The sequence below is a fragment of the Channa argus genome, chromosome 22, assembly GCF_033026475.1.
Source record: "Channa argus isolate prfri chromosome 22, Channa argus male v1.0, whole genome shotgun sequence".
In the NCBI taxonomy this organism is placed as follows: Eukaryota; Metazoa; Chordata; class Actinopteri; order Anabantiformes; family Channidae; genus Channa; species Channa argus.
In genome coordinates, this window is record NC_090218.1 from 12530721 (window position 1) to 12550805 (window position 20085).

The 20085-nt window shown below is 39.6% G+C and overlaps 2 protein-coding genes across 2 annotated transcripts; both read left to right on the forward strand.

Moving 5' to 3' along the window:
• The first annotated feature begins 6574 nt into the window (after positions 1–6574).
• LOC137107997 (serine protease 33-like) lies at positions 6575–8625 on the forward strand. Its single transcript, XM_067492228.1, has 6 exons — positions 6575–6622; positions 6755–6775; positions 7361–7529; positions 7616–7869; positions 8016–8110; positions 8270–8625. The coding sequence occupies exons 1-6, from the start codon at positions 6586–6588 to the stop codon at positions 8429–8431; spliced, it is 738 nt and encodes a 245-aa protein (XP_067348329.1). The 5' UTR covers positions 6575–6585; the 3' UTR covers positions 8432–8625.
• A 4295-nt stretch (positions 8626–12920) lies between these two features.
• Positions 12921–19925, forward strand: LOC137107748 (uncharacterized). The gene is made up of 10 exons (XM_067491696.1): positions 12921–13034; positions 14203–14511; positions 14877–14933; positions 15492–15542; positions 15908–15964; positions 17158–17186; positions 17972–17992; positions 18689–19114; positions 19349–19582; positions 19674–19925. The coding sequence occupies exons 2-10, from the start codon at positions 14205–14207 to the stop codon at positions 19923–19925; spliced, it is 1434 nt and encodes a 477-aa protein (XP_067347797.1). The 5' UTR covers positions 12921–13034; positions 14203–14204.
• Positions 19926–20085: the final 160 nt, after the last annotated feature.

The following is a 20085-nucleotide window of genomic DNA, read 5'->3' on the forward strand; positions in this document are numbered from 1 at the left end:
AGTGGCTCAGCTCTCTGCTGTTCAGAGTTTAGGTTCAGGTGGAAAAACCAAGGAGGAGGAAACAGACACGATGAACAACAGTGGTGACAATGAAATACTGGGAATCACTGGCTGTTTCTGTTGGTTAAATAAAAGTCACATATAAATTAAAAGTCACAAACAGCTCAGAGATGCAGGTGCCTTTATCAAAATCATCATGTGAAGCAGATCATCAACAATGTTCAGAGAAGAAATGACTGAACAGAAAACTTGAGATGAATCTACAAACTCTTAGTGATGATTTAGTGATTTTCTTCTGAAATGTTTTGATATTTTGTTCTAATTCTGCGGCTGTAGCTCAGTTGGCAAAGACGGTCGTCGTTGACCACAGGGTGAGTGGTTCAATCCCCGGCCCTGGCTATATGTCAAAGTGTCTCTGGGCAAGACACTGATCCCCAGTGCTGTGCAGTGCAGGTCCAAGCCCAGTAGAAATTGGGGAGGGTTGTGTCAGGGGCATCCAGCGTAAAAAAAACTGTGCCAAATCACCATGTGGACAATGATCCGCTGTGGCGACCCCGAACTCACGGGATAAGCCAAAAGAACAAATAAAATAAAAATTAAATATACCTATATATTATTAGATAATTTTATTTCTTTTTTTTTACACATCACTTTGTAGGAAATCATTAAGATTCACTTCCTCACATCAGCCCTGGCATAAGCACCTTCTTCTCCCCCCTCCCTCCCTCAGACAAACCTCTCTCTGGTTCTTGGACAAATGATAGCTCACATGTTTCTGTGTTAATGCGTCGCTGTTATCACCAAACCAATGAAGCGTTTCTCAAAAACAAAGTTTAAAAAAAATTCAATCTGATGGACGTCTGTTTTTTTCCAGAAAACCTGCGTCACCCCTTTCCTGCCCAATGAAGCAGCCGGACACAGAGGAAAAGTTGCTTTGGGCATCAAATGCTGCCAAATACAGAACTTAATTGGACACTTGTGTGTCTCACTGACGTCAAAGGTAACTTCAGCTTCAATATCAGAGTCCAAAGTGTCTGACAAATGGGCATAATATGATGCCACAGGAAGGAGAACAAGTTGTTTAACACCAGTTCAGCTCCTTAGTACATTCAATCCAGTGTTCATTCAACCATCTCAAGTTGAGTTTTTTCACATATTAACCTCCTGTTATGTTCGTTTCTGACGAACAGCCTTGATTTAATTATACAAAAATGTCAGTAACCAAAAAGTCCCAAAAAACATTGTTTATATCTCATCATTAACTCCATTATTAACCATTTCAATCAATATTTAGTTCAATGATGTTCTTTACTGTTCACAGATGATTCAATTCAATTCAATTCAACTTTATTTATATAGCGCCAATTCACAACAAAGTCATCTCAGGGCACTTTACAGAATAAAGTCAAGATTATAAAGATATATAAAGAGAACCCAACAATTCCCCCTGGAGCAAGCCATAGGCAACAGTGGAGAGGAAAAACTCCCTTTAACGGAAGAAACCTCCAGCAGAACCAGGCTCAGGGTGGACGGCCATCTGCCTCGACCGGTTGGGGTGAGTGGAAAGGGGAGAGAGAAAAGAACAGAGCAACAAAAAGCAATAACAAAACATCGGGCAGATTGGTAGGACCAGTAGCTGCACGCTGGAAGACACACAGCTTCAAAGCCGGGGGACACCTGCAGAAAGGGACAGAGAGAGGGGGACAGAGGAGGACAAAGACAACTACGGGAGAGAACACACAGAGTTAATGACATACAGTGGTGAGAATTGCGGGGTGAGAGGAGAGGAGAGATGGTCAAGAGGAGGAAAGGAGCTCAGTGCATTGGGGGGTGGGTCCCCCAGCAGTCTAAGCCTATGGCAGCATAACTATAACTAACTATATGCTTTATTAAAGAGGAAGGTTTTAAGCTTAGACTTAAAAGTAGAGAGGGTGTCTGCTTCCCGAATCTGAACTGGGAGCTGGTTCCACAAGAGAGGAGCTTGATAGCTAAAGGCTCTACCTCCCATTCTACTTTTGGAAATTCTGGGAACCACAAGTAGGCCTGCATTCTGAGAGCGAAGTGGTCTACTGGGATGATATGGTGCTATGAGGTCTTCTATATATGATGGAGCCTGACCATTCAGAGCTTTATATGTAAGAAGCAGGGTTTTAAATTCTATTCTAAATTTAATGGGAAGCCAATGGAGAGAAGCTAGTGAAGGTGAAATATGATCTCTTGCTAGTTCCAGTCAGCACTCTTGCTGCAGCATTTTGGATTAATTGCAGGCTCTTTAGGGAGTTACTGGGGCATCCTGAAAGTAGGGAATTACAGTAGTCCAACCTAGAAGTAACAAATGCATGGACCAGTTTTTCGGCATCACTTTGAGACAGTATGCTCCTAATTTTGGCAATGTTCCGTAGGTGGAAGAAGGCTGTTCTAGAGATTTGTTTTATATGTGACTTAAAGGACAGATCCTGATCAAAAATAACTCCAAGGTTCCTTGCAGTAGTACTGGAGGCCAGACTTATGCCATCTAGGGTAACAATATGGTTGGACATCATATCTCTGATATTTTTGGGCCCAAATACTATGACTTCAGTTTTGTCTGAGTTTAAAAGTAAAAAATTGTGGGACATCCAGGCCTTTATGTCTTGTAGGCATGCTTGAAGCTTTATTAACTGATTATTTTCATCTGGTTCCATAGATAAATATAGCTGGGTATCATCAGCATAACAGTGGAAATTTATGGAGTGTTTTCTAATAATGTTGCCTAAAGGAGACATATATAAAGTAAAAAGTATTGGTCCTAACACAGAGCCTTGTGGAACTCCATAGCTAACCTTTGTGTGCATGGAGGATTCATCATTAACATGAACAAATTGAAATCTATCAGACAGATAGGATTTAAACCAACCTAGTGCAGTTCCTGTAATTCCAATTTCATGTTCCAGTCTCTGTAATAAAATGTTATGATCAATGGTATCAAATGCGGCACTAAGATCTAACAGAACAAGTATAGAGATGAGTCCATTATCTGAGGCCATGAGAAGATCGTTGGTGACTTTTACCAGTGCTGTTTCTGTACTATGATGATGATCAAGTCAATCATTTATTAAAAAAACATCATGTTAAAACATTTTTGAAAGCTCACTGAAAAGACCTACATATAAATTACAATAGTTTTATATGCAATTGATTTTTAAAATTTTTATTTTATATTTAGATTTTTTTTGTTTATGGAGAATAGATAAATAGAAGCTAAAGAGTCAGAAAGATCAAATACTATTTGTTTCTTTGCAACTATGATACATAATACACCCCTGTCTCACACTCACACACACACTCCAGGATAATCAGATAAAGATAATGAAAGGATGGAAAACAAACTCTATTTAAAATTAATGGGTTTTTAAGAGATGTTTTAATTCAATTCAATTCCACTTTATTTATATTGCGCCAATTTACAACAAAGTCATCTCAAGGCACTTTACAGAATAAAGTCCAGACTACACAAGTATGTAGAAGCAACCCAACAGTTCCCCCTTGAACAAGCCATAGGCAACAGTGGAGAGGAAAAACTCCCTTTAACGGGAGAAACCACCAGCAGAACCAGGCTCAGGGTGGACGGACATCTGCCTTGACCGGTTGGGGTGAGTGGAAAGTGAAGAGAGAAAAGAAAAAGACCAACAAAAAGCAACAACAAAACAACAAAAAGGTAACAACACAGAATTATACGGGTTGGTGGGACACAAAATTAATGGCATATAGTGGTGACAAATAAATGTATAGGGAAAAAGAGAAGGGGAGCTCAGTCCCCCAACACTCTAAACCTACAGCATATTAAGTAGGAGCTAGTTCAGGTTGAGCGAGCAGTTTGAACTATAAGCTTTATCAAAAAGGAAGGTTTTAAGCCTAGTCTTAAAAGTAGAGAGGGTGTCTGCTCCCCAAATTTGGATTGGAAGCTGGTTCCACAGGAGAGGAGCTTGATAGCTAAAGGCTCTGCCTCCCATTCTACCTTTGGAAATTCTGAGAACCACAAGTAGGCCTGTATTCTGGGATCGAAGTGGTCTAATCGGGCGATACAGAACTATGAGATCTTTTAAATATGATGGAGCCTGACCATTAAGACCTTTGTATGTAAGGAGGGTTTTGAACTCTATTCTAGATTTTATGGGAAGCCAATGAAGAGAAGCTAGTGAAGGTGAAATATGATCTCTCTTTCCTAATCCAGTCAGCACTCTTGCTGCAGCATTTTGGATTAATTGAAGGCTTTTTAGGGAGTTATTAGGACACCCCAGAAGTAGGGAATTACAGTAGTCCAACCTAGAAGTAACAAATCCATGGACCAGTTGGTAGTTTATGGAATGTTTCCTAATAATTTTGCCTAAAGGTGACATATACAGATTGAAAAGTATTGGTCCTAACACAGAGCCCTGTGGAACTCTATAAGTAACTTTGGTGCATAAAGAAGAGTCATCATTAACATGAACAAGTTGGAATCTGTCTGACAGATAAGATCTAAACCAATGCAGTGTGGTTCCTTTAATCCCAAATCCATGTTCTAGTCTCTGTAATAAAATGTTGTGGTCAATGGTGTCAAATGTGGCATTAAGGTCTATTAGGACGAGTACGGACACAAGTCCATTATCTGAAGCCATGAGAAGATCGTTGGTGCTGTTTCTGTACTATGATGAACTCTAAATCCTGACTGAAAGTCTTCATACTAATTATTCCTGTACAGGTCGTCACATAATTGTTTTGCAGCTACTTTTTCAAGGATTTTAGAAATAAAGGGGAGATTAGATATTGGTCTGTAATTGGCTAAAACACCTGGATGAGAACAGGGTTTTTTAAGTAGTGGTTTAATTACAGCTACCTTATAGGCCTTTGGTACATAGCCTGTTTCTAAAGATAGATTGATGATATCTAATATGAATGTATCTATAAAGGGTAAAGCTTCCTTGAGCAGCTTAGTTGGAATAGGGTCTAGCAGACAGGATGTTGGTTTAGATGAGGTAATAATTGAAGTTAGCTCACCGAGATCTATGGGTAAAAAGCAGTCTAACAGGGATTGTGGCCTTATTGATGATTCTAGCACTGCTGTACATGAAGATCTATCTGTAATATTTGGGGGGAGGGTCTGGTGAATTCTTTCTCTAATAGCTACAATTTTATTCTTAAAGAAAGTCATGAAGCAATTGCTGCTCAGAGTTAAGGGAAAACCCGTAGCTGAAGCTTATTTAACTCAAGTTCAACTCTGGTTGTTTTATTGTGCATCTCTTACAAACAACCTGTGCAAATATCCCACTCGTGTACATTTGACCTTCTACATGTCTAAAAAAAGGTTGGTGGCTAAATGAGACCACAGATGTTGTGGGGAACATTAAACATCATCATGAGGAACAGAGACAGTTGAGTTTATAACTCACCATCGCTAGTGTTATCAGGTCTCTGTAAGAATGAAGGATTCAGTAGAAAATGTAACTGCACTAAATCAAATGACAAAAAGTTTATAGGTGGTAATGTGACTGTGGTGAAGTTCATTTATAACCTAACAGCAGCTTTTTACTTCTGGTCATATCATAAATATCATGAACCTGCTGAAAATGCTGTAAATCAGGTTAAATAAACTTAAAGTAGAATAAGCAATAATTCTGCGGCTGTAGCTCAGTTGGTGGGCAGTTGACCATGGACCACAGGGTCACTGGTTTGATCCCCACTCCTGGCTACATGTCAAGGGTCCTTGGGCAAGACACTGAACCCCAAGTTGCTCCCGGTGGGTCATGTTAGCACCTTTCATGGCAGCCACCACCATCAGTGTGAGTGTGTGCGAGTGTGTGAATGGGAATCAGTAAAGCGTTTTGGATAAAATCGCTATATAAGCGACTATTTACCATTTTAGAATCAGTCTTAACTATTTTCTGGGGAGCATTTGTTTCAGCAGTGGTCTGACTGTCAAACCAAACTGTACCAGAGAAACTTAGCACACTTTGTTTAACACAAGTGTAACAGTGGACCATCATTTCCTCAATGTCCACAGAAAATATCATCTCGGATGGGCCAACGTCACAATTCAGGTTTACAGATATTATCTGTTATCGTTTTCCACACAACGTTTTCCAGAAACTATAACCATGTCTTTATTTTTCCCAAAGTAAAGGTGAAGATTATGATCTGTGGACCAGCTCCTTTCTCTATGGTGATACATCTGATGTTGCTATGAGCCCAACCAGTTTCGTGTTGTCAGCACATTTAAACATCTTCACTGAGTCATCACAACTGGTCCAATCATTTGTGTAAAGTCTAGATTTCTGTATGTAGGAAGGTTTTATAGATGAATAACAAGGAACGATTAGTCCTTGTCAGCAAAGACGTCCATCCAGCTTCTGAATTAATGATTGAGGAACATGGTGCAGAATCTCATTGAACTGGAAAAGACTTGAACGTGGTTTGGTAAAAACACAACAATGGTTTAGTTTGATCTATTGCTTGTCAAAGAAGCAGAGAGAGGTGTGTCTGAGGGAGGGAGGGGGGAGAACAAGGTATTTATACCATGTCAGATGTGAGGACTTGACACTTGCAGCGATGGCTTCCTACAAAGTGATGAGTGTGGTGACTCTGCTGACTCTGCTGACACCAGGTAAGAACCTCCTCACTGTCCACACCTGAACCAATCAGGTTTCAGATCTACTTACACTGTGTGAGGGAAAAAAAAATCAATCCTCTCCTGTTTCCACCAAATGTCCACATGTCTTTGTGTTCTGTGTTTCAGAGAGTCTCTCACAGCTGGATGGTAAGTCCCAGTTTGCTCCTGTCCGATTTAGTTAAAGATGATCTTCAGACCGTTGTTGGATAGAAATGTTTAACATTGTCAGAGGTTTGTGTCAAAGCTTTGGAGCAAATCAGCTGCAGTATTTAGACAAATGGATTCAGACAATTCCAACAACTGATGTGTTGAATTACAACAAAATGTCAAAACATTTCAGAAGAAAATCACTAAATCATCACTAAGAGTTTGTAGGTTCACCTCAAGTTTCCCGTTCAGTCATTTCTTCTCTGAACATTGTTGATGATCTTCTTCAAACTTGACTTCCTGTCATGTCCAGGCTCTGTGATGTCTCTGACCCATTTCAACACTTGGATCAAATCAGTCATTATCAGTGTTTTCAACTTGTTGCAGCTCATAACACAAAAAAAATAGTCCGAGACAAAACCTTTAAGACTCCACTGCATCAAACTGAATATTCACAGGAGTCTTGGACATTATTTTGGTCTCTCTGTAAACTGTGAGATCTCCACCATCATGTAAAATGAATCTGAGTGGGTTTAATTAACCAAATGAAGTTTTCAAGGCTTTGAAACTCAAATGTGTCTCCAGCTGTCTGTGGCCAGGTGCCACTGGGTAATCGTCTTCTGGGACTAGGCTTGAAGGTTACAGATGGTAAGTGGCCGTGGATGGCGAGTCTACAGAAGGATGGACGTCATGTGTGTGGTGGGGCTCTGGTGAACGAGGACTCTGTGCTGAGCAGTGCCGACTGTTTCTCAAGGTGAAGACACCTGGAATCATGTTCTCACATGTTTTAAAGTGTTGAGTTCTCCTCAGTCCTAATTTAACTCATGTTATCTCCCTCAGTTCAGCCACAGCATCTGATTGGACCGTGGTCCTGGGTCGTCAGAAACAGAACGGCTTCAACCCCTTTGAGGTGAAACTGAATGTGACAGACATCACTCTGAGCATCCAAACTGGGCCTAATGCAGCAGTGCTGCATCTGGCGACCCCCGCCCCCCTGTCCGACTCCATCCAGCCCATCTGTGTGGACACCGGACGAACCTTCAGTGTGGGCTCCACGTGCTGGGTTGCAGGCTGGAGCTCCGGAGCAGGAGGCGGTGAGTCCCTGACACTAGTCTGACACAGTAATGTGAACTGTCTGCATCATTTCACCTCGTTCCATTAAACATAGTAAAGTTAGAGAGATAATTACAACCTGCTTCTGATGCCACTTGTCACCATTTTCTGATTCTCCCAACTTTAGAGGAACAAGTTCTGCAGGAATTCCAGACCTCTGTGGTGGACTGTGAGGACACATCGAGTGACAGCCTTTGTACAGAAGCTTTGACACTGGAGCCGGTGAATAATCAGATTAGTATTATTATTATTGTTCCTACACACAGTGTGTTGGTGTGTGTTTGTATTTTATCAAACTGTCTGTTGGTCCTTTAAAGGGTCAGAGGTCAGGGTCAGAATGACCATACTGGACTTGAATTTACATCATTCCTCTTTGTTCAGGGGTTTTCTGGAGGTCCACTGATGTGTCAGCAGGATGGTTCTTGGTTCCTGGCAGGAGTGTTAGCAGCGGACAACAAACTCACCACTGGAGCACAAACATTGCAAGGGAAGATCTATATCCCACTAAAGAGAGATAGATCTTTCGTGTTTCAGACACTGTAAACATATTTGTGATTATCCAGCACTATCCAGCACTGCTGGATGTGATTATCCAGCAGTGACTAACAGCTGTGCAGGAGAAGAGTCATACAATGATCACACAACAATAGAAGTTTCCTGTTCAGTCTTTTCTTCTCTGAACATTGTTGATGATCTGCTTCACATGATGATTTTAATAAAGGCACCAGCATCTCGGAGCTGTTTGTGACTTTTATTTAAATTTTGATGCATTTAATGCAGGTTGTGTTATGAGCCAGAGCTCAACACTGTGAGTGACTCAGAGCAGAAACAGCCAGTGATTCCCAGTATTTCATTGTCACCACTGTTGTTCATCGTGTCTGTTTCATCCTCCTTGGTTTTTCCACCTGAACCTAAACTCTGAACAGCAGAGAGCTGAGCCACTGTAGATTCTTCTTCAACAGCTTCCAGGTTTCTTCCTGTCAGTAATAATCCTACAAATAAAGGAACTAAAACTGCTAGTAACTATAGGGGCAAGAAAACTAACTAATTAATATGTAAATAAATAATAGAAACGAGGGTAAAATGCACAATCAGTGACTAATTACAATAATAATAAGTAAAATTATAAATAAAATGCCTTTCATTAAAAATCAGGTTTTGTATAGTTGCATATGTAGTTGTGTATTGGATTTACTCCAGTTTCTTTTTGTGTCCTTGCAGTTGCAGCAAAGCCTAGAAAGTCTATTTAATCATATCACAGCATTTCTGATGTTTTGTGTGGAAAAACTAATGTGTTACAATCCACACATTAACAAAGTGTCTTTCGTTTTATTAGAATGGAATCTAAAGGAAACAACAGAGGGTCATAAAGTCACATGTTGTTAAGATTTTCGGTCAGTGAGTTTTCTTGGAAGATGTAACAGGTGTGGACTGGACTTAGACAAAAGCAACGCTGAAGACTCTTTTCCACGATTTATGTCCCCTGCAGACGACAATAAAACAAGCATATAAATTGTCTTCTGGCCTTTCCTGCACACGTGACCCTACATGTACAACAAAATAACGTTTGTACTGAGAAATGCAGCTAAAATCTACAAGGTTACATTAGTCACACAGGACAGGACTGTTTACCGAACTGCAAGTGGCTCCAAATAGACTTCAAAGTAAAATGAAAATGTCCATAAAACTTACATTATTGGTCAAAACTTCACAGAAAGAGCTTGATACGATATATGAAATATAGTTTCCCTGAGAACCAAAGAAGAGCAAATAAACATTGCTCAGTTAGATAAAATTCACCAATATTCACAATTCTCCAAAATAAAAAACAGCAGAAATTTGTAAGAATAATTACAAAACAAAGTGCATTTTGAACTGTTACACCCACCCCCCACTCAATTTTATCAGACTTGAGCACCGACAACACAGAACATGCAGAAAAGCAACAACCTCACAATCACAGCGGAAGGGTCAAAAACCCTCTTAGGGGTCCCACAAGGATGAAGTGGCAGCTTCAACTACTGCTAACAGGGGGCTTTTACACCTCAGCAGACCCTGTCACACAGCGTGTGTGTAATAGAGGTGAGGTCTGCTCGACAATGTGCAGATCGTGCGTTGCAGCAGCTGCATCGGTCATCGGCCCACAGTCACAGGTCACATACCGACCAATCAAAAGGTCATCAGCTGAGATGGAGGCTTCCCGGGGGTCAGAGGTCACCTGAGGCAGACACGGCACAGACAGTTGTGTAATCCATTCAAAGGTTCTCGTTTCAGCATTCACAGTGTGAGTCGAGAGGCCTACTGCTCCTCCAAAATACGCAGATGAGTTGATTTCACTTATATATCATGACACTGGAGATTTTCAGTGATTTCACTGAAGTCTTGTTCTTTGTAATAAAAAAAATGATCACTTTAGTTTTAATACATGATATTATTATTACATTAAGTCTTTGTCCACTTTGTATCAGTTTGTTTTTACCATGTTACTGTGTTTTTATGAAAGTGTTTCTACATGGTTGAATTTTACCAAAACGAAATAAACTGTCTGGCTGTTTGTTGTTGGAACACAGACTGAACCTCCCTCCTACCCCAGTTTTCTTAGAACAGTCCCAGTCCCCCTTCGACCACCACCACCCTCCAAAACAATCTTCTGGTTCAATTGTTAAAGTGTAGAAAAACTCTTCTTTATATTCAGATTAGTGTCACAGTCTGTTCAGCAGCACATCTACAAACAGTCCAGTTCTTCACTGTTTCCTTGTGACGTGGAGAGTGAAGCGTGGAGTCTACTGTGAACTTGTAGTGTAGAATGGGGAAGTCAGATACGCAAAGAGGTTCTGAGACGTCTGTGAGGGAATTTTCCTACAAATGCAAAATGCCTGTTCATGGTGACCAGAGCTTCATCAGGAAGCTGTGGAAACACAGAGAAGATGAGTTGTCTCAGAGACTTGCTAATTAGATTCCTGACCAGTGTGTGTATGTTCTGTAAGGCTGATTTGCATTGAGTCGTTCCTTTGTCCTTTTGTGTGAATTCAGCTGCTGAGCTAAGTGTTTAAAAGACACCATAACCTGTAAAACCCTGTCAATCTGACTGACCCACTCATGGGTGTAGTTCTGCTCTGTGTGTGTGTTTCTCCCTCTTGCTGATTAAACTCACCATAACCAAGACCGTGAGCTGCCTTTTGCCTCCTAAACCTGCCTTTTAGTTTTGGCCACGACAACGTCCACTGTCTAAATAACAATAGAGCAAACATGAGACACTCAGAAGCCTCAGAAAGACTCCACTGAGATGTCAAAGACAGAGATTCTCTTTATGGGGCCTGTCTGGGTGTTTTACATTTAACAGGAGGAGCCGGTCTGTAAAAGAACAAAGGAAACTCAAATTCTGGGTTTGACCTTTCTGGGGCTCTAATCTAGCTGTTATTGTTCTTCGGCAGAGAAAAGACGCTGTGATCTGTGGATGTGGACGATCCGCAGTGACAAACTGTCCAGCAAACTAAAGTCCATTCACTTTCTTTGTGACGAGAATGAAATGTCAGACGCACAAATCTCAGATTAATGTGTCCAAAGTCAAAGATTTGTCAAATCAGACTCAGTAATAGACGTATAGAAAGTATCTGAACTCGTTTTCTTGCATCTCAAAGATCTGTATCAAATCATTGTATTTTTCCTGCCAAAAGTCTATCGAAAAAACTAAACCTAATTTAGTTTGAAACTGATCGACTATAACATGATCCTGATGGACTCTGGCCTAACCTGTTTTGCCTCTGCAATAAAACTATTATACTGGTTGACTCTCTAACTCTTTGTTAATAAAATCTTTGTTTGTAACAAAGAAAAAAAAGACTAATTTCAGTTCAGCCTTTGCACGTCTTCTAACTGCATAGTCCACAGCTCAAGAGAACCTGGCTGCTGGCAAGATGGCAGACAGACATTATTAATTGAGTGTTACTTTGCACAAACAAATAAAAGTGTATTTTATGCCTCTTCATCAGCCCCAAATTAAAAAACACATTAAAAAAATCTTTTGAGTTTTTAAAGACATTTAACAATCTAACTACTTCAGACATTAGACATATGTAACATTTTTATTTGAAGTTATTTAAGACATTACAAATAACTTTGAAGATTGTTTTGATGTACATTTTCTCTAAATTCATATTTGACATTTTGCCTGATGATAGTTTTTTGAAACTTTGGTCCTAATAATTTGTTTTAATTGTTACACAACACATTAACCCATTTCATAAGCACAAAACATTATCAGTCTCAGTAACAGTAACTGTTATTTGTAAGTGTTAAAACATTCTATAAGGCTTTAGTGTGATTATATGTTCCAGAATCTAACGTTCCATTCACGCATATATACAGTCTACACAGCACATATTTAAAACACACGTGAAACACGTGAGATAATGAGCTATTGCAGTAGGACAGTAGAGGCCGTTTTTTATGGCTGTAGATGTATCTCTGTTTTTTCCCTGCACACACAGTTCGATCCCTCTGCATCCAGCTGTTCAGTACACGTGTACATTTACATTCCTCAGTACTTTTTCCACTGTTACTCCTTGACTCCTCACTTGCTGCTGAAGTTAATTCCTAGGTCCTTCTTTCCTAGCTGCAACACCATACAATCCCACTAAGACATGTCCCTGTATTGCCCATGATTTACATTTATTAAGTAAAGTTAAGCCGGAGGATTTAGAGAAATGTATCTGTCCTCCACAGATCTTTGATATGCAAGAAAAGGAGTCAGATACTTTCTAGGTTTGTTTAGTTTGTTTCACTTTCACCTTTACTTCTGTAAATGACCGGTTCAATAAAGATACATAAAAAACCCCGCTGAGTTCAGAGGACTGAACCACTGTTCACCGCTGTTGTGGGGGATCTGTGGCTCAGAGCCACGTTATGAGGGGTTACGTTACAAATCAGACAAAAAATATTAATGAAAATCTTCATTAATATTGTAGCAGCTATTTTAAATAATTAGACTGACAGCAGAGTTGTTATCTATGTTTATGTTTCTATTTGCCACCTGACACACCTACACACCAACACACACCCACACAATTCAAACCTTTTCCCGCCGACTTACTTTGGCCAAAAGAAGAAGAGATTTGCTGTAAAGAAGAAAAGAAGAAAAATTAAAGTGAGTAATTATTAATTTGATTAATTTCCTGCAAATTCTTTTTGAAAGTCAACGTTCTGTGGGAAACGATGAACAATTTCTTACAATTAATTTAATTACAAAACACACGATGCTCAAGGTTGAAACACTGAAAAGGCAGAAAGGATTTCTGGTGTGTTCAGCAGTGACTTTATCAGTTTGATTTTGGTTTCTAATAAAACACATTCAGCACTTTAGCAAAAGAACGTGTGACGGTGACAGGATACGTAATAAACCAGTACGTGCACAAACACAAATCTCCCAATTTAACAAGTCGCAGTTCAGACAGGCTGTGAAATTTGAAAGCGATGTTGTTTGTTCACATCACATCAATTCCGGTGTTTTTATGCTGATCGGGCTGCAGCAGACCGGCACCGTGGATTTCAGTTTTGTTCCGACTTTGAACGTATCGGACGAAGGCCTCCGTCCTTACTATGTACCCAGAGTTGATCCCTCCGCCTCCTCAGACGGAGCATGTGACGTCATACACTCGGTCGCAGCCAGACTCCAGACAAACATCCTAACGCCCTCTTTAGGACCCTCCCACCTTCACTCAGTAAGTGGATTGTCACACCTGGGGGGAGAAGAGACTGGACCTGATGTACTCAAACGTTGGAGAGACCTGCAGCTCTTCTGCGCTGCTCCCCCTGGGGAGGACGGACCGCAACCTGATCCACCTCCTATCTGTGTACAAGCCCCTGGTTCAAAGGCAGCCCCCCACCACCAAAACAGTGAAAAGATCCCTGCAGGGATGTTTTGAGGCCACAGATTGGAGAAAACTCTGTGAGACACATGGTGCGGACGTTGATGACATCAACTTCTGTGTTGACGTCTGTGTACCAACAAAAACTGTCCACTGCTTCCCCAACAACAGTCCAAGGGTCACCAAAGACATTAAAGTAATCCTAATTTATATTTGTACATGCTTTGACCGTAGGAGCCACAGTAGAGCGACACTGCTGACGTCCTAAACCAAACCGCACTGCAATGTGAGCCACACATGGACAATAACAACAAAACAGCAATGCATTCAATGTGTAACTACAGAAAATAGTTTGGAAGTGTCAGACAGAGACACATTTTTGTTGTGGATAAAGGTCACATCATTATCTCATGCAGTTTCCTATATTTTGGTCCTTGTGTGTGTCAGGGATGACAGGGATTTCGGAGCAAGACTGGAAACAAACGCTGGCCTCCATCATTGAGGAGCTGAATGAGTCACAGTACAATAAGATGCTGGAAATGTTGGCAGAAATCCCCCAAAGCCAGAGGACTGATGTCATCAAACAAAAGATGCCCCAAAAAATCATTGAACACTATGGGGTGTCACAGTCTATCACTGTCATCAGTGACACAATGGAGAAAATTCCAAGGAGGGACCAGAGTGTGCAGGAACTGTTACAACCCTTTGTCCAAAAACTCCAGCAGCTGAGCAACAATCCTAAGGAAGGAAACAAAGGTGAGTTCTGACGTGTATTTAAGCTCTGTAGATGATGTCAGAGCTATGAGCACAAAGGCTTTAATGGTGGATGCAGATTTCTCTGAAACAACACATGGTAGGAAACAGAAAGCTACAGAAAACTACAATTCCAAAGTTGGGAAGATGTGTAAAATGTAAATAAACAAAGATGCAACGATTTGCAAATCTCGTCAACATATTTTATTCACAATACAACATAGACAAGTTACGGATGTTGAATGTGAAACATTTCACCACCAAAATAGCAGCTTATTTTGAATTTGATGGCAGCAACACGCATTTGTTTTAATTTGACTTGGTGCCATTGTGCTAAACAGAGTTTTTGTTTCCGTGTGAATTTACAGGGACAAAGAGGAAACGTGGAACTGAACCAGAGAAGAAGAAAAAACAGCCTGCAGCAGGTAATATGTGGTCTGACTGAGGTGTGTCAGGACGTACGCTCAGCTAACAATTATGCCCATATATTCAATCAATGCAACAAACAACAATGTTTAAAGTTCTGTATGTTATGGCCTGTTATTAATCATTTAATTTTGGAAAACAAATGTTGCTATTCTTAATGACAAATGACTAGTACCGAGCACATGTTTTTGTCAGGGAGCCCGCAGCAGAAATGTATGCAAGTCAATGTTACAGACTGGAATAATGACTCTTTTTTTCTGGCCAGCTAATGCTCAGATAACCTCATGCACTTGCTTCTGTCTTTCAAAACTCAACGTACAGCGAGAATGAACGGAGGAACAGAGCACTCAGCAAAGAAAAACCGTCATTTTAACTGAAGGATGTGCAGCTTAAACATAACTGAGACTGACGGTTTAGTCTGGGAGTCTGTGGCTTGTTCTACTTTGACTTAGTCCACGTTTTCAGTGTATTTGTCGGCATGAATGTTAAAAGATCAACTCCACCTGTGACACAAAGAAGAAATCAGTTTGTGTGAACACATTATTCTTCATTTGCAGGAAAAAAGAAGAAATGTGATCCAGCAAAAGAGAAAAAAAGGTCCACAGCAGGTGGGTAACAGACACCGTACAAAGGCGTCTACTAGCTGCTGAGAATAACTTTCATGGTTGATGCATCATCTGCAGAACTTTCTAAATCATTTAAACTATATTTTCTAATGCATCTTAGACATATTACTTACATACAGTGCAAACAAATAAGAACCTTATTTCTCATAAATGTATTGTGCTCTTAACTTGATAAGAAAGACAAGTTATATTTCAATCATTTTTCAGTACAAGATCAGCTTATCGTGGTGCTGTTGCTCAGCGCTGGTGTAAATCAAAATTCATGTCAACAAATCAGCAGTTCCTCAGGGGGGAGCTTCACCACGTCTGAAGATCTGAACAGACTGTGCTTAAATGTGCATTTACAGGGATGAAAAGGAAACATGGAACTGACCCAGAGAAGAAGAAAAAAAAGCCTGCAGCAGGTAGGTCACAGGCTGTCAGGAGAAATCTGCAGCTGGCGATAACATCCAGTGTAACTGGTGTTTATGAGGACACATCGTTCTCCCTCTCATTTCCCCACCGTCATTTATATAGAAAAACTCAAGTTTACAGTACATCAGGGTTATTTGAGCAGCTACAGAGCATCTAAAGTATCACGGCGTTTAACTTTCAACACCTTTTATGTTACAGCATTATTTCAAAATGCACCAAATTCATTATTTTCCTCAAAATTCTACAGATAATACCCCATAATGACAACATGAAAGAAGTTTGTTTGAAATCCTTGCAAATTTAATAACTAAAAAACAAATCACACAAATACATAAATATAAAGTACATAAATATTCATGGCCTTTGCTTGTAGAAGAAGCTTTAGCACCAATCAGCCTCGTCTTTTTGAGTATGATGCCACAAGCTTGGCACATTTATTTTTGTGCAGTTCCTCCCTTTCTTCTATCAGTACCTCTCAAGCTCCATATGGCTGGATGAGGAGCGTCTGTATATAGACAGGTGCATGCTTTTCTAAATCATGTCCAATAAACTGAATTTCCCACAGGTGGAATCCAGTCAAGCAGTAGAAACCTCTCAACGATAATCAGTGGAAACAGGAGGCACCACAGCTCAATTTTGAGTGTCATGACAAAGGCCATAAATACTTATGTACATGTGATGTTTTTTGTTTGTTTAAAAATATATTTAAAAAACAAACAAACATTGCCATTGTTGGGTATTGTTTTATAGAATTCCATCCATTTTGGAATAAGGCTGTAACATAACAATATGTGGGAAAGGTTAAGCGCTGGGATACTTTCTGGATGCACTGGAAATCTCCGAGATTAGTAATTTAAAAAAAACAAGGATTTTACTTTAATACAAGCGAATTACACCAAGTGGTGAAGAAATGTAAAGACAATTCTAAAAGGATTTTACTTGTTAGGGAAGCTGCCTTTATGGACATAATCACTGAAAAAATAAAGCAGTTATGGGATGTGTATTAGTGAACCTTCATATTTAAATAGATACAGGTACAGTGAATTAAAAAAAAGAAACGTAGATTCAAGTGGGCAACAGTCAGGTTCCGGGTGGACATGAGTTTGATTTGCCAGGTCTGCTGACGAATAAAATTAATTGATAAATTCTGCAGAAACACTGAAGTTTGTTTTTGTCTCTAAAGGTGAAAAGAAAAGCTTCTTCACTGACAAGGTAGGAGCTGTGAACTAGATGTGTGGGGTAAATGCTGTGTTATTCACATTGAGTGTATCCAGTACTCAGAACCCTTCAAGTGTTGCACACTATTGTAATAAATATTTAAACAGTGACTTCATCAATGTTCAACTTGTTTGCTATAGTTCCGGTTTGGGAAGTACACTGATATTTGTCCCTTAAACTGGTAAAGACCCCCACAATAATGTTTAGTAATTAGACACAAATCAGGACAAGAGGGCAGCAAAGACAGAGACATTGGTCAGAACTGGGTACAGAGAAATTCTTCAAATCCCTGCTCCATCGTTAGGAGACCTGAGAACAGGGTGATGGTTCACCTCTCAGTGCAACCGTGACCCAAAGCAAACAGCCAAACAGTATTAGAGCCAGTGTCTGAGTAACCAAGGCCCAGACCTAAACCCACAGAACATCTATGGTGAGACCCCAAGACGACAGAAGCTCATATACTTATGTATTGAATGAAGGGTCTCAATACTTGAAATGTGATATTTCAGTTTCTGCTTTCTAAAAACCTGCATTCACTTTGTCATCAGTGGTCATTGAACGGAGTCTGATGGCAAAATTGATGACATTGTCTCTTAAATGAAAGCTGTTACACAATAGTGTGCAAAACGTGAAGTGCTCTGAATATTTCCTGAAATGTGTTAACTAAAATGTAGAATGTATTATGGGCAATAAACACTACGCAAATAACTTTTACAAGTGGACTTTTTCTAATAATGTTTTCCCTGGAAACTGTCCACTGATGAACTGCTGTTTTCCAGAGAAGAAACACTCAGTCGTGGGTAAGTGTTTTTATTTTCTTGAATTTGTTAATCGTACAGTCCACGATTCTGTCCAAGGAAATGAGACATTATCGCATATACGCTTTCTTTAAATACACTGCATTGTTTGCATCAGTTCTATTAGTAAGGAGCATTTTCCCACTCAAGTAGTTAAGACGTGGGACAAGTGACCGCAGCCTCCATGTTTCAGGGACAGTTAGAACTCTTCACCTTCTCTCTCTGCTCTCGCTTTCTGTCTTTTCAACCATAGTCAAATAAAAGCATGAAAATCCTAAACCCAAAAATGTAAAAAATAAAATACTACAGTTAGCTAATTTATTTTTTTTAATTTAATTTTTTTTGAAGGATGCAAAATGTTTAAGTTTATGTTTACGGTTTATGCTATTTAAAAATATACTAGAAATAATGCCCACAATCTAGAGCTCATGAATCAGTATTTGGATCAAATCAGGTGTAAACAGTAAGAATGTTCCAGCTGTTCAGATCAAGTTGGAGCTTCAGTGATGTTGAGCCTTTAAGTAATTGACACCAGATTTCTGGCATCTGGTCCAACAGCAGCTACTGACTTCAGTTTTCATCATTTGTAACCAAACTTAACAAGATTGAATAAAGCACATCGATTCCAAACTTTCACCCTCTTACTCTATTTACATTGTGTTGCTATTACAAACATCATTTTTGTTCCTTTGTACGCAGAAAAAAAACATCTGTGATCTGAAATCCAGCCGTCAACTTCTTGAAACAGACGGAGTTGTTGGGAAAGTCGTGCAGAAATTTGGGCTGCGCACATACCAAACCAAAGACAACGTAAAAAATCAACTCTTTCCACTTGTGATTGCTGATGCGACAGCCTGCATTAAAATGACAGCGTACGGAAAAAAACACTATAAAGAAATCACGGAAGAGAGGTGCTACTTGTTCAGGAAGATGATAAAAGATGAAAATGGTGTGAAAATTAATACACTGAGCAAAGTGTCAGAGACAACTGCCATTGAAGTCCCTGAAAAGATCATGATAGAAGCTCGGAAACTCATTCAGCCAGAGAGGCCAGTTTGCTCCATTGCAGAAATTAAGGCATTTGTTCATGAGAAAATAGTGAGTGTTGAAGGAACCATTAAAGAGGTAAGTTTCTCTTAAAATATGAACATAAATTCAGAGGAAAGCACATCACTTTTTTGTAACAGCAATGAAAACAATGCTAAATATGAGGCTGCACTAATTATTAGAAGCTAAGGGAAGAGAATTTACCTCAGACATGTCACGACTTTATCTGTAGAAATTCAAGGTTTTATTTTTTACAAGACTTGAATGTTTTCACCCCCTGAGTTTTATTCTTATGCTGTGGATTTGGTTCAGATTGAATCTGTTAAACAGATTAAGATGAAAAAAATTAAGGGGAAAAAGACAAAAAGGCAGGATTTCCAGCTGGAGGATGACACAGGATTCATCAGGATCTGCATGTGGGGCGAAAACACCGAACAATCCAAAGGACTATTAATCGGAGACTCGGTCAAGTTGCTTAACGTGAAAATCAATCGCTACTTTGAAAACATATCACTGAACTCAACATCCTTCACTAGACTTGTCAAGGTACCTGCATCCACACACTGCAGTGGTCTATGGAAGGGTTTTTAAGCATATGTTGAACTTTAAATATTAATGTCAATCTGCCTTTATGCAGGTTCAAAGCACTGGCATCCGGAACGAGAGAATTGAGATCCTGGGAATCGTAAAAGCCAAAAGGACAAACACTCACCTGGAGGTAGATCTTCACGACCGGCTGCACACGTTTGTGGTTTCCTCTAAACTGCTGGCAAAAGCATTTGACTTCAAGTTGGATGCGGATATTAAGAAAAGTCTCCTTGATAAAATGCCTCTCTCAGCCGATGTGCAAATACAAGGGGAAAAGATAAAAGAAATTACAGCTGTTTAAAAGATGTAAAATAATAATTAGTAAGAACAGCAAAGCTTCATTTATAACCTGTAAATTTACAAGTTTTTAAAAATCTCTATACAGATTTTAAATGTGACAACTATAGAAAATTATAGTTCTGATTGTTTTTGTGTGTCTTATTGAAATGGGTGTCGAATAA

Bases quoted from the DNA above. Each gene is read 5' to 3' on its own strand.
- LOC137107748 (XM_067491696.1), top strand. From the start codon at position 14,205: ATGACAGGGATTTCGGAGCAAGACTGGAAACAAACGCTGGCCTCCATC. The intron at 14,512-14,876 runs GTGAGTTCTGAC...GTGAATTTACAG, and splicing joins TCCTAAGGAAGGAAACAAAG to GGACAAAGAGGAAACGTGGA. The intron at 19,583-19,673 runs GTACCTGCATCC...GCCTTTATGCAG, and splicing joins CCTTCACTAGACTTGTCAAG to GTTCAAAGCACTGGCATCCG.
- LOC137107997 (XM_067492228.1), top strand. From the start codon at position 6,586: ATGAGTGTGGTGACTCTGCTGACTCTGCTGACACCAG. The intron at 6,776-7,360 runs GTAAGTCCCAGT...ATGTGTCTCCAG, and splicing joins GAGTCTCTCACAGCTGGATG to CTGTCTGTGGCCAGGTGCCA. The intron at 7,870-8,015 runs GTGAGTCCCTGA...TCCCAACTTTAG, and splicing joins GAGCTCCGGAGCAGGAGGCG to AGGAACAAGTTCTGCAGGAA.